General features: G+C 38.0%; 1 protein-coding gene across 2 annotated transcripts in view; it reads right to left on the reverse strand.

The window, feature by feature from the left end:
- CERK (ceramide kinase) overlaps positions 1-13,557 on the reverse strand; it is a 30,188-nt gene extending 16,631 nt beyond the window's left edge. For both annotated transcript variants that reach the window (XM_088533243.1, XM_088533242.1), the window contains exons 1-5: positions 13,416-13,557; positions 6,275-6,388; positions 5,126-5,248; positions 3,378-3,503; positions 2,771-2,834 (exon numbers count right to left, since the gene is read on the reverse strand). In XM_088533243.1, coding sequence (XP_088389369.1) covers positions 2,771-2,834; positions 3,378-3,503; positions 5,126-5,248; positions 6,275-6,388; positions 13,416-13,557 — 569 coding nt within the window. The remainder of the gene's footprint in view (positions 1-2,770; positions 2,835-3,377; positions 3,504-5,125; positions 5,249-6,274; positions 6,389-13,415) is intronic.
- Positions 13,558-13,792: the final 235 nt, after the last annotated feature.

Below are 13,792 nucleotides of genomic sequence, written 5' to 3' on the forward strand. Positions count from 1 at the left end.
ACTTCATAGATTATAACGACACACAGTCAACTCAGAACTAAACAAAACGGGGAAAAAACATATTCAAGCTACTCAACTACAAATGTACCTAGACACTTCTGTAATGTTAGAATGGAAACTGCTGGAATGGAAAAAAAAAAAAGTATCTGTATACTCTCTTGCTATGTGCAGATGACAAATATCAGTGGAAACTCACTATACAAGGAAAACACAGAACAGGACTGTACAGATGGCTTTGTAAATATATACTGTACATGAAAATGTAAATATGGTATGGAAAAGGAAAGCTAACCTAACACTTGTGGCTTCAGGCAGAAGCGTGATACTTGGCGCTAAGCATTTAATAGGGATGTAAGCCGTGGAAAAACCCAAACTGGACAAGCGCATGCCTTCATGCTCTTTTGAACTTCAGCAGCCCATAAAGCAGACGGAAGCCATGGGCCTTACACAGCCATTCAAAATGAAACACTCAGTTCTACATGTTACCAAAAGCAAAAACTTTGTTTAGCCAAATTAGAGTCAAAGCTGGTGCAGCAGCTACATAGATCCTCAATATGTTAAAGCTCAGCAGATAGTCCACCGCCAACCAAATACTAAGAAGTAAAAGACTATTTTACAGCACAATGTAAAGACTATTTTAACATGGAACATCTTTAACTGAAAAAACCTGTAGTTCAAATACAATCTGAAGGAATACATGACAAATCTGAAGTTAGGCCTACAGACCCAGCATACGTGATTAGGAAAATTTATTATTTGGCGATCTTTTCCAATACATTATCTAACACCTACTCTTTCACACAGTCAGCAGGATATATTGCTGAATGAGCACTTTTTCCATAGGACAAGTCAGTTGATTTAATCTTTTAAGTACTGCTAATTTAAATTTAGCTATCTTTTATATTCAGCATAGCTATCTTTTATATTCAGTATAAAGGAATCCTGAAAAAAGAACAGCTGTTTGTTTAATGAATGGAGAGGATAGTCTTACAATATACACTGCTCATCCCTCAGTCAAGGGCTAAGAGAATGGGAGAGAAGAGGGGGTTTGCTCTTCGTTTTTATGATGAAGTTCCTTTTTCAAAGCTCTGGCTACATTATTCCTCAACTTGAGCAGCCTATGTCATCTTTCTGAACAGACTCTAAGAAAGATGTTAAATGAGCATAAACTTCTGCCTCAATTTAAGAGCAATCTTGTATTAATCTGGTTTGAAATTCAAAAATCAATACTATTCTCTTCTTAACAAATAGTTAAGATTCACAGATGACAGATGAAATGGATATCTATGCCTACCAAGGGTAAGTGCTGACAGATATTCCCATATACAGTATTAGTATGTCCAAATCAATTGCAAATATCAGATGGTCAATGGGCAAGGCTTCAAGTGAAGTGAAGAAATACCATAAGAGAGGTTTTACTAAGGTGCTTTTTGCCTTTTTTTTTCAAGCAGACTAGCATCCCACTTTTTAGGCAGATAGTAACAGTAAATTGTACACGCTGAAAGACTTCCAGTATGTGAAATGAATGTTTGTTCTGTTTTTTCTTAAAGAGGCAAGGATTCTCTCTTTTCCTCCACCTGCTTTTATGCTATAACATTTCCTATATATTATAGCTCTTCCCTAAAATGATGTATCTTAAAAAGCCAAAAGTTTATTTAATGATTTGTTTTTCTGTACTTCCTAAAAAATATTCATTTTTAGCTCTGAGTAAACAGTATGTAGACTTAATGAGAAAACAGATATGCACAGGTTATGATGAAACATATAATTTACATCAATATAAAGTTTTAGAAACTACATGCTGAACTGCTAACTGAATGCTTCAGTTTTATAGTTTTAGCCCAGTAAGTGCTGAAATATTACAGTCGAGTTAAAATCCTCTCACCTATATTAAAGTGTTCAGCTACATATTCCTCCTGTATTTCACATGACAGCCCCTTGTTTTGATAGTCCCTGATGAACCTTGCAGGCCAGATTCATTACCAGACTATTCTGGACATTGACTTGCTTTCTTCCTTCTTCTGTATTAGGATTTCATCAAGTTTCAGTGTTATCCTAACATTTATAGCATTGAAACACATAAGTTGCGTTAGAAGAAAATACATAAATAATTAAGTCTTTCAGGACTCCAGTTTCCTTTCCTTGCATTTATGTAAAACTAAAATAATCCCAGTATAGCCAAAACTATTTACATAAGTCAACTCATTTTAAAGCAGGTGAAGTCTAGGGACTCAGTCTACGAGTGCAATTACTTCCTAGCACCATTTGCCAGCATCATGCCCCCACTTGATTAAGATCATACATATAGATATGCAAGTCTAGCATAAGCACTTGTAAAACATATGAAACATTTTATTTTTGCAGCTTTCTGATATTAAAAATGTCTGTCTGCAAGTAAAGCAATACACTTCCTTAACATATTGTAGTTATGAGAGATTTTTTGCAAATATGTTTCTGGCTGTTACATAATATTAGAATGCTCAGCTTCTGAAAGAGCAAAAAAAACCCTTGCATCAGATTTGTGTGAAGAAACAAAAAAACAATGTAAATTCATTATATTACACTTCAGTATATTGTACGTTAAGCTGGTTTACTAAAACAGTCAAGTTTTCCTGATTCTCCTAAACGAGCTGCTCTTCCTACAGAAAGGAACACATCCCAAAACGAATGGACTATTCAATAAAGGTGACAAGGAAGACAGAGTAGAATGGGCCACAATATATCAGCTAGAAGACAAAAAGGAAAAAAAAAAGCAAAATAAATTACTTACCCATCATATTTATTAATATTAACTTCTAATAAGTTGTCCTTTGCATGGTTAGCACGTTCAGTTACTATGAAGAAATACAAAGTAAATATGAAATATGAAGTAAAAGTTTTACGTAAATAGTTCACAGAGAACAGCATTCATTAATAACCATGGTTCTATTACAGTGTGTTCTTATCAGCTTACCTGTAAGATTGTTTCAAATTATTTTATGCCAAAGAGAGAACTGAATGAGGCAAATACCACCACATACATGGTAGAAAGATTTCATTTTAAAAAATGCAAGTGAAAAAAATGATTTTAATTTTTTAAGGTATATGCTATCTTTATATTTAAACAGCATATTTTACAATATGAGAAAATGAGTGTCTTGTAAATAAGTACCTCAAATAACTCAGAAATAACCACTTATAAAATTTAATATAGAAACAATTGATGCATAATTAATTCTCCTGATTCCCCATGTTTTAATTAAAAGTCATTCTCCCTCTCCCCCATCTTTCATCCACTTGGTAATACAGCTAAATAACAGCAACAACTTAAGCCATGTGGAGATATTTTGAAGAATTCATATAATATTTATTAAGAAACTAAAACACTCATTACTCACTAAAAACATCAGTGGAGATAGAAGCCAGACTGAATAGTGGAGCAACTTTCTGTTCATAAATCCTCTTCCCTTGTCGTTTCCCTCCATATGGATTAATGTATACAAGCAAGTGCTTTGGTCTAGCTGCTGCCAAAGGGAAAACAAACACAATAGATTGCTTCTCTACATAAGGAAAAAAGGTTAAAAAGCTATACAAAAAAGAAAGGTGAAAAAGACCAAAATGAACAGAGTGCACAAAATTGTCATATTCTTTAACTCTTTTGAAGCATCACTGCAGGCTTTCCCTGATCTTTTCTAAGCTGCCATTGGCCATCAGGCACAAGGTATATGCCAATATGCACCTTTGGTGTGACTTCATGTGGCTGTTCTCACACAGTGCTCTTCCCTAGACAAAAATGGTATCACTCATACAAGATAAAAGACAAAACAAGGCCAGCAAAGGCACTTGGGATTGAGGCACACTTGTCAATAAGTTTACTTAATCCTGCTTCTGCTACGCAAGTTAAACACAGTTCCCTCAAATGATAAAGCAGCAATAAAAATACCTCACAGAACTACAAGCTAACAGCAACAGCTTGCCCTGTGCCTCTCATCTCCTGCTCTCCCCCATTCTGAGAAAAGACCTTTGATATTATTATCAGCTTTGTTCAAACAGCTATGGATCTGCATCAGCAGTGTCAATCAAAACAGTTGTATTCCCATACTGACAAGCAGGTAATGCTTGCTAGAATTAAAGACTCTCCCTTTTTTGTGCAGTACATAAACATGTCTATAAGATTTGTATCTTGTCAGATAGCATTCTGTATCATTAAAAAAATAAAAAATAAACAGTTTAGATCAGCACACTTGTACAAGAAATTCACCCATGCCAGGCTGTCACATACCCAAACAACATCTTTTTCCAAAAGCAAATGATATACCTTTTCCAAAATAGTTTACTACCAAGAGAATGAACATTTGCACTCAAACTGAGTTTGCTGTTATTTTATTTTAAGCTTATGAAGACATGTAAAGTACATTAGGAATAATCAGCTTCCTGCCTCAAGCTGCTCCTGAGAGGCCTCCCTGGACTCAATTACTTTACCTTGTTTGGGCTTCCAGCTTGCCCTTTTGCTGCCCACATGACTGCTCTGCACCTTGAACGGCAGGAGCTGGTGCTGTCCTTACCCGCAGCCTGCCTTTTTCCCTGCAGCTGGCTTGTTCCCACTCTCCCCTAATACATCAGGGTGTTTCCTTCAGGAAAAACTCCTACAAAACTCCTTTTAGCCTTCTCAGATGCAGATGAAAGCCCAAACGTAGATAATTTATTACATAAGTTATACTATTATCTGAACTGGACAATGGATGCAGACACACAAAAAAGCCACGCACTTGTCTTACAAACTGTACAATCCTTTGATCTCTAGAGGACCTCAAATCTCTGAGCTTGCAGCTGCTCTTTACTTCCTCCAAAGCTAAAATCCATTAAAACCTCTGCTAAATTTCCAGTGTGTTCTTATTTTCCAAGAATAATTTACCTCTAAGAAAAAGGTACAGGAAACTTACAGCACTGATTGAAGCAAAACACTCACTTATAAAAGTGCAAAATAGTGGCAACAAGAATAAGATACTTCAATTCCCAGTTTCCTTACCTTTTGAGCATTAGCTGCTCTTAAGAGTTCAAAGAAGCATATATATTGAAACAATTTTAATTGATGTACATGCCTGGGAAATTATGCTGTAAATTTTAGTAACTTAGTCAAACTTACTCTGCAATTCAAGTAGTTCTTTCAGTGCCTGTATCCACTGGTTACACAACTGCTCATCAGCACAGCAGAACGTCACATTGCTACACCGCCAGCGGTGATTTCGGGCTTTTTTCACATAATACACTATTTAAAAAAAAAAAAAGAAAAGAGCAGGAGATTGAGAACGCTATGACTTCCTGTGAATACTAAGCATTCCTGAAAATGACAGAAAAATTTATACTGTCAACAGGACAACATCTGTAAATAACAGGAGTTAAAATAGAAATGAAAGCACTGGCTTCATCTTTCTTAACCTTATAGCAAGTGCATAAGCATTTCATTTTAAACAAAATAAGATTCATCATCCTTAAAATTACCATACACATAGAGATACGCAAAAGCTGAGCTTATGTATTCATTTAACTATACTAAATAAAATCTACAATGTCTACATAATATGGAAGACCGTGAGCTTAAAGAGGACAAACCAAGCCCTTCTGCATCGGCTCCCATGTAACATACAGACTTGAGGGGATTTAACTTCATGAGGCTGAAATTTGAGAATGCAAAAGAAAATACTAAATCTCTCTTAAGTAGGGTAATGAGACAAGAACAGCTCTTGCTTTCCCATCTGAGTATCACTAGTCATTGTAACTGCAAAGCCCAAATGTGAAGAAAGTACTCTACAGTATAAATCTTTGGCACGAGAGCATTTGTTTTCTCCCTGCTCTGCACAATAGAAGGCCACCACTTTTTCACAAAAGCAACCAGAACAATGTTTTTTGGCACTTTTTTTTTTTTTTTTTGGTAAGAATGCAGTCAACATATTCTGATGGATAGGGAACAAAGGGACTCATTTTTTCCAGTCTCTCTTTGCTGATTTTCCAGTTAAGTAGTAGGAAACAGTTATCCTACTCTACATTCATTTACCAGGACAAATGTAGATGGGCTAGCACTTACTAAATAATCAAACACAGTGTGTGTACTCAAAGCAAGCCTTTCTTTCCTTTTTTTTTTTTTTTTTTTTTTAACTAAAGAGCTTTAAATAGTAAAGTAATATTTTCCTTATCTGTTCTCTAAAAAAACCCCCAAATTTTCCTTTTGCATATAAGTCCCTAAAAGATATCTCCAACAAAGTAATTAACACAAGCTGAAACTGTCACTCCTTACCTGTGAAAGCGTGGGGCTTTGCCATTTTTTGCCATTTGCCACTATTACGCTGTTTCTTGTTAAGATCAGTTTCTTCAACTGCAATTATCTCAGATGTTGGTACAAAACAGTTTTCTGTATGAACACAAGATCCTACACATTAATATCTTAAAACAGCATCAAAATGCTACCTATCAAATAGATGTTAGAGCCATTGTTTATTACGCACAACCAAGATCACAAAGAAATCTGCTGAATAGTTCTGATTTTCTTTTGCCTTTCCTCAAAACACCTTATTCACAGCCACCTACAAACTACTTTGATTACTGTTTAAAATGTCTGAGAAAGCTACATATTATATGAGAACTTTTTCACATGAAGCCAGAATACATGAACCCTGATTCCAGACTAAGATTGCCCCTTCAGTCCCAAGCTTTTTCAAGTAAGGTGCGACTAAATCTAGTTGCAGTGACTACAGAAGCTAATTGTTATACTCAAGTATGCAGTCAGCTTATGAAAGAAAGGCATTCATATAAATTCCTAAGTCTTACTAAGCTTTTAAACCAAATTCTAGACAATTACGATAATGTACTGTTAGAAGTACTTCCCTCTGACAACTTAAGAACTACTGTTTTCCAGAATTAAAGGCCTCTTGCTCTTACATTATGAAAGAACTTCCTTCATCCTTCTTTCCTTCATGATCCCTCAATGCACTGTCCTCTCAACCCTTTTCAAATTGAGCTTTTTCTCTCTCTCCTCATTTTCACTGCTAATTTCAAAATTTCTCTCTTCTTTTCACCCTTTAAGTACCCTGGTCACCTTATCTCAAAAAAAGGAAGTGAAACACATTCACTTAAATGTCACATAAAAACACATGCTATGTATTTAAATACAGGTTAGCACGTGTGTACACACAGTATGTTTGAGATACATTAAAATCAAACAGTAATACTTTTGTTACTGAGTTCTGTCCTATATTTCATCTTTCTCATCATTACAGAACTATCATTGCAATGGTGAGAAATGTTAAATAAGCATGATTTTTTCATGAGCTTTTCACAGTGATGAATACAATTAAATTGCTGCTAGTTCAACTAGTTTTTCCCCTTTCAATTTATTAGTTTTAGTCATCAACCATGCTTAGTTGTTACATAACCGCATATTACAGGACAGTCAGCACACTAAACGAGCACGTCTTTTTCCTTTGCAGGTGTTTAATTATTTTACTCAACACATATTACATCAGGGATTTTATCCTCCAAGACTTAAGCTTCTTTCTGAAGAGATGCTTAGCAATCTCCTAGCTTTACACTGACCTCATATATGACTACCTTCTTTTATGAATCTGGCTGTATTCAAATGCTACAGACTACTCATGAAACAAATTTCAGCTTACAATAGTTGCATTTACAATATTTAAAGCATGATGAACAGTTGCAGCAGTTCCAGCATCTCTTGATAAAGATCCAAGAGAAGGGACTGGCTCACTGAGTTTTACGTACATGCGCATTTTACACATGCACCTGTGCATGACCACACCAAGTCTTCAATACTGGAGAGCAACAATTAAGTGGCCTTCCCAACATAGAGATCTGCTTATTTTATGGGATCTCAGCATGCTTATCCAAGGATCCAAGGAAAAAATGCAGAGAATTAATGTAAAACTAATAGAAGGGAGCAGTTTGTTTAACCTTTCTTTTTTAGAATTGCCTTTAGTTCTTAATTTTCTATCGACTATGCCACCTACCCAAATGCCCATATGTTGCATTTATACAGATTGCACTTTAATGATAAATCATTTTGATATTGCCCACAGATATGCTACAAAAGAAATCACATTTAGATTAAATTTAAGTGACAGTGTTGTAATGAACATTTGGGGAAGCAGTTTTATGTGTTGGATACTTACTAGCATACTTTCTAGGAGCAGCAATAGAACTCTCTGTTATATTATGCATTTTCTATATAATAAAGATTATTGTCCAAGCCCACAAATAAATTTAAAAAAATCTGTATCACTGAAAACATTTATTTGGTGTATATATATGGTGAAAACATTTATTTAGTGTTTATTTGGTGTATAGAACTTATACTAAAAACTCTACCCCTTGAAGCCAGCAACAGTTACTAAGTTCTCCTAGCTCTTCAGGTATGTTCTCTCTCTCAGAGACACATCATTACGAAATCCCTATTCTTCCAGCTAATCTCTTCACAGATACATGAAAAGAAAAAAAAAAGAAAAAAATAGTTAATACATGCATTTTGTTTTTTAATCTTAAACCATGAGAGTTACATGGAGGCTCTGAGGGGAAAGGGTACGACAACACATCACAGAAATACAAGTAAGCACACTATCAAAAGATCGTCCTTGGACACTGGAAGGTGCAAGTGTTTTTTTATGTGTAACAGATACTTTTTGGTGCATCATTTCTGCATGCAGTTCCCACAGAGCATTTCCCAAGTTTACAAGCAAACTTATTCAGTATCAAAGCCAAGAATTGTTCAGCCTTATCTATACTTCACTGCCAGCCACTAATCCCCTACTGCACTACTTTAATGTGCAGTAGCGTAAAAACACCTCTGATCATGGTAGGTGGAGAAGTTCAGTTCATTTTCAGCCCCACGGGCACACAAGTCAAATCTTGCGACTTAAAAATATGAATGATTTGAAAGCTTGGGTGCAGATGTAAATAAATAAATAAATAAATAAATAAAATTATTTTAAAAAACAAATACCAGTGCCAGGTGAAATCTTCAGGAATACTAAGTTATCTTAAGTTTAAGCTTTCCCTTCATCTAAGAGGGGGAAAAAAAAAAAAAAAAGTAGAAGTGTCCCACCACAAGGTACATTCCATTATACTGAGTACACCTTAGAGGGAGACATGTTTAAAAAAAAAAAAACAGAATGCAAAATGATGGTGTATAATAAAACAAAGTACAAATCCACAGACTTTTAGAAGTTACATCCCCCTCAAAAACAGAAGGGGAAGGGGAAAATTAAAAAAAAAGAAAAAGAGGCATTGCAGCGAAATGATATCACTCAAAACTGGAGAAAGAGGGAGGGAACACACAGAAACATGGCTGAAAGCCAGTTCATATCTCATTCTTTTCTGTATTTTGTGAGATCATGGCTTTTTCTTTGTTTTTTAAATGAAACTTCAAATACTTCCTGAGCCAGATCAGACACACACCTGCTAGTGCATTTCACATATTAGCCATTAAATATTTTCCTGCTTAAAAAAAAAACAAAAAAATTCAACTCAACTATGAATATTTCAGTAGTAGAGGAGTTACTTCACAAGATGCGTGTGCTCACCATAATGAAAGAGTATATGTAGAAAACCAAGTGTTTGCTAAAGTTGTATGCATCCCTGTATAAATAATATATTTTCCAGTGAAAAAAACAATGAACTCTAGAGCTATCATCTTCCACATCCTACCAGCTTAGTGTAATAATCAGAACTGCCTCAAGGAAAATTTAGTTCAGATTTCTGTACAAGCTTGTCTACTGCGAACAACCGATGCGAGATACTCTTGGACTAAGGAGAGGCCAACACACTCCGCCTGCTGCGTGGACCTTGTTCCCTACATATGCTGTTTCAAGCCAGGCATTGTTTAGAATCGATTGCCTCTGCCAAAACTTCTAAGTACACATAAATACATATCTACAATACACAATCTTCTAGCAAATTTGGCAACTTTCGAGGGGTTACACCAGAAAAACTGATTGTAGCATCAATGGGATGCTACATAGAACTGATATTAGCCCATATTAGCTAATAGAACTGATTAGCCCAGCTTTGCATAAGCTATTTATGATTAACAACTAAATCTTGTGATCTGTGTTTCAAGGCTGAAGAAAAATGTTCTTTAAGATATTCGAACATGAAGATATAAGGCAAAATTTTCCTGAAGGTTCAGAGAAGTCTAACAGAGAAGTCTCTCAAATAAGTGGGAGTCTCATTACACTGAAGAGAGCACATGAAAATACAATTGCTAAACACACTCCTGCAGGAGGAAGGGAAATAAAAAATGCTTAGGATTTAAGGTTTTATAAACATGCCATGACTTCAAACAAACTTGTCAAGAATTGGTTATTGCTGGCTTTCTCCCAATTATTGTTGGTTATTGTTTGCATTAAAAATAATTCTGATGAATTAATGCTTTTCTTCACAGAAAGTATTTTCACATATTTTCAAAAAACTATTCTAATATTTTTGTGCAAAAATGAGAAACCATAGAATTCTCCCCATATTCTACAAAACTACCGTTTTCCTGGACAGCAAAGTCCCTATTTTTTTCCTGTCCGTTCTTGAACCTGGATGCAACAGGGAAAGCCAGATATTTCAGCACTTACAACAATCCACTATATCTCCAGTTTCTTATCTGTGTATGTCTGAAAACCTTGACAATATACACACACCAAAACATCTTTAACGATGTGCTTAAATCCCAGGCAGTAATGAATATATAAATAAACAACTCTCAGCAAGTTTTTTTAGTTTAAAAAGACTGTTTCACTCTAATAACTACATATTAAGTAAAAAAATAGAATTTTTATGCTGCATAATTAAGTGTATTTAGGCATATTGCACAGCAGTCACACAGCCAAAGGCTAAATGGTAGAAAGATATAAATCTTGGTCAAGCTACACCTCTTAAATTATATGTTTCTAACTTACCATTTTCTATATTATAAGGTTTATTTATATCACGTATATAACATACCATCATGTATGTTGCTCATATTTCCAAAATATTTGTAGAGCACACAATGTAATGTTCCAGGTCTCAAAAAAAAAAAAAAAAAAGACAGACAATAGGGTAGTAACAATATAAAACTGAGAGGATATTAAATCACCAGTGTAGGAAACACATACATGAAACCAGAGAGTTAAGGAGAAAGACAGGTATCATCATATTTCTTCTCTAGATAAACTGTATTTTGCCACCAGAATACTCAACTATTTCTTTCTTCTCCCATCATCTCACTTCTCTACCAATTCTGCTTCCTGTTTTCTAAAGATTTGTAACCAGCCACATTACAGGAGAGTGGCCACACTCAGCAACCAGGCTTGTCACCTCCGGAAGCTCCAGCCTGGTGGGTTTTGCTCCAGAACGTGCCCTCTTCTACCATCATCACCAGGCACATCCACTTTGGAACAGCCACCAGGTCAGACTCCTATTCAGTCTGTCCCATCGGGAATAAATAAGAAATTCTATTTCTAAGCAGTTTCAGCACTAGCAATAGGGCAAGTAGGATTTTGTGGCAGCATTTCAGGGTCTGAAGAACTATTTTACATTAGAAAGGAGCTGCCACTGAGCTTGGTGTGGCCCGTGTGCCAGCTGATTAGTAACTCTGCAAAGCCATTTTTAGAAAGACTTTCCATAATTCAACAGTACTCTCTCCAAAGTAAGGATTATTTTACCTAATGACAGTAACTCTTGCAAAAAAGGCCTTGAAAATTTTGAAAAATTGTATTTTGAATTCAACATTCAGGTAGCTTTCCCTAGACTTATTCACTTACAGAAGTGTACAGGTTATTCTTCAGAACAGTATATTAAGCAAAGCAGAATTAAAAAGCCAGCTTTTTGCAGTCTTAAAATTGTTTAATTAAAGTTTGGAACTTTAAAATAATTTTCAATATTTACTGATGAAGAATATTGGAGTACAGAGCATACAGACACAATAGCAGGGGAAGCATGATAAAATGTGCTTTTTATGTTATCAAGAATTAGAAGAGAATTAGTTAAAAATTATTTTAAATGTGATTTTTTAGCTGGGAAACTGCAACATTAAATTCTTATATGTGTTCTGGGAATTTATTTTTCTCTTTCATTCTCTCTCCTTTTTTAAAATGCTTCAGTCATTAAGATTTTCTAATAACAAAAAGAAAATATTTAAAATAAGTGAGTGTTAAGAAAGAAAGGGCTATTTAACTGCCTGGGAACTTGCTTGGGACTGGAGATATCTACATTCAGTCTTTCTCAGACAAGCTTCTAGCCAACCTTTTTATCATTCACTTAGTTTTTCTTTGTCTGCCTCAGCTCCTCAACCTCTAAAAATGGAGATGAGAGCAGTTTTCAGTCTACAGCAGCTGCTGTGAAAAGAAGGACATAAGACATTTTCAGATGCTCATACATCATGCCGATAAGGCTATATAAATAGTGGAAAGAATGACTGTGTAAAAATCCACCCATTCAGGAATCGGGTAACACTCAAAAACCAGCAGAAAGCTTGTATGCTTTGTGTACACAAGTTCCTAGAAGCTACTTGAAAATTTGGTCAGGTACTTTCCTGTCAACAGCCCCCGCACATCTGCATTTTCTTTTTTTAAATGAGCACTTTTCAGATTGCTCACATGGGAAACTATAAACAATCTTGTTATCACATAATAAAGCATTAGCCACTGTTTAACATTCCTCGGATAAAATCTAACAAAGGTTAAACTTCCTTTGGAAAGTCATACAGGGTCTTTCAGTAAGCAAAGAGCTTCAAAAAAACAGATTATTTTAAAAGATAATAAATGTTTGAAACACTAGCTCGGTATGAAAGTTTTTGTAAGCGTAATTCAACCACGTAACTAAAAAAGGCGCTTCTAAAGTTCCAAAAGTGCATCATGTCCTGCTGAAGTTAAGCTAACCAAGCGAGAAAGGCTCAGCGCTTCCCCGTACCGACACGGCAGGAAACAAAGCGGGTTGAATTACACGAACGGCTGCTTTTGTGCTGCAGCTGCGCGGACAGCTTTCCTGCCTTTGTCAGGAGCACGTTCTGAGCCTGGATGCTTAAGCTGCGACCTCCGAAAAACGAGGCAGCTACAGGGGCAGTAAAACGGGCCCGCGGACACGCTCGAGGGGGGCGGCTGCCGTTTCGTTCGTAGTTTGGCCCCCGCTCCGCGCGGGCTCCGCGCTCTGCCGCTGCCCAGGGGCCTCGGCCGGCGCCGCGCGGAGCCTTTGCCCGTGCCGGAGCGAGCCCCGGCGCGGAGCTGCGCGTAGCGCCCGCGCACGGGGCCGCCGCCGGTGGGACAGGACAGGACAGGACAGGACAGGACAGGACCGGGCGCGCCCCTCCCCCGGCGCGGCAGGTGCCACAACAGCCTCGCGCCAACGGCCAACGCGCCAACGGCCGCCCGCCCGCCCGCCCCTCCCCCGGCGCCACTCACTGCCGCCGCGGCGCGGCGGGCGCGGGTCGCGCCAGGCCAGCAGCGCCCGCTCCTCGTCCAGGGTGACCTCGCAGCAGCGCTGCCCCAGCGCCAGCGAGGAGACGAGGCGGCGGCGCCGCCGGCCGCCCGGCGGCTGCTCCATGGGCGCCGCCGCCGCCTCCAGCCCGGCCCCGGTGCGGCCGCTACCGCATGGCCCGCGGGGAGCGGCCGCCCGCGTCGCGGCGAGCCCGGCCGCTCACGGCGCCCCGCGGCCGCCGCCCGCCGCCCTGCGCGGCGCCCGCGTCAGCGCGTACGCAGCCGGCCCGGCCTCCGCGAGCCGGCGGGCGGGGCCTGCGGGGCCCCAGGGCGGCGGGTGGAACGCGCCGCGGGGCGCCGCG

The sequence above is a fragment of the Tinamus guttatus genome, unplaced genomic scaffold (genome assembly GCF_059628265.1).
Source record: "Tinamus guttatus ecotype Peru unplaced genomic scaffold, ASM5962826v1 Tinamus_guttatus_pri_ptg000489l, whole genome shotgun sequence".
NCBI classification, from domain to species: domain Eukaryota; kingdom Metazoa; phylum Chordata; class Aves; order Tinamiformes; family Tinamidae; genus Tinamus; species Tinamus guttatus.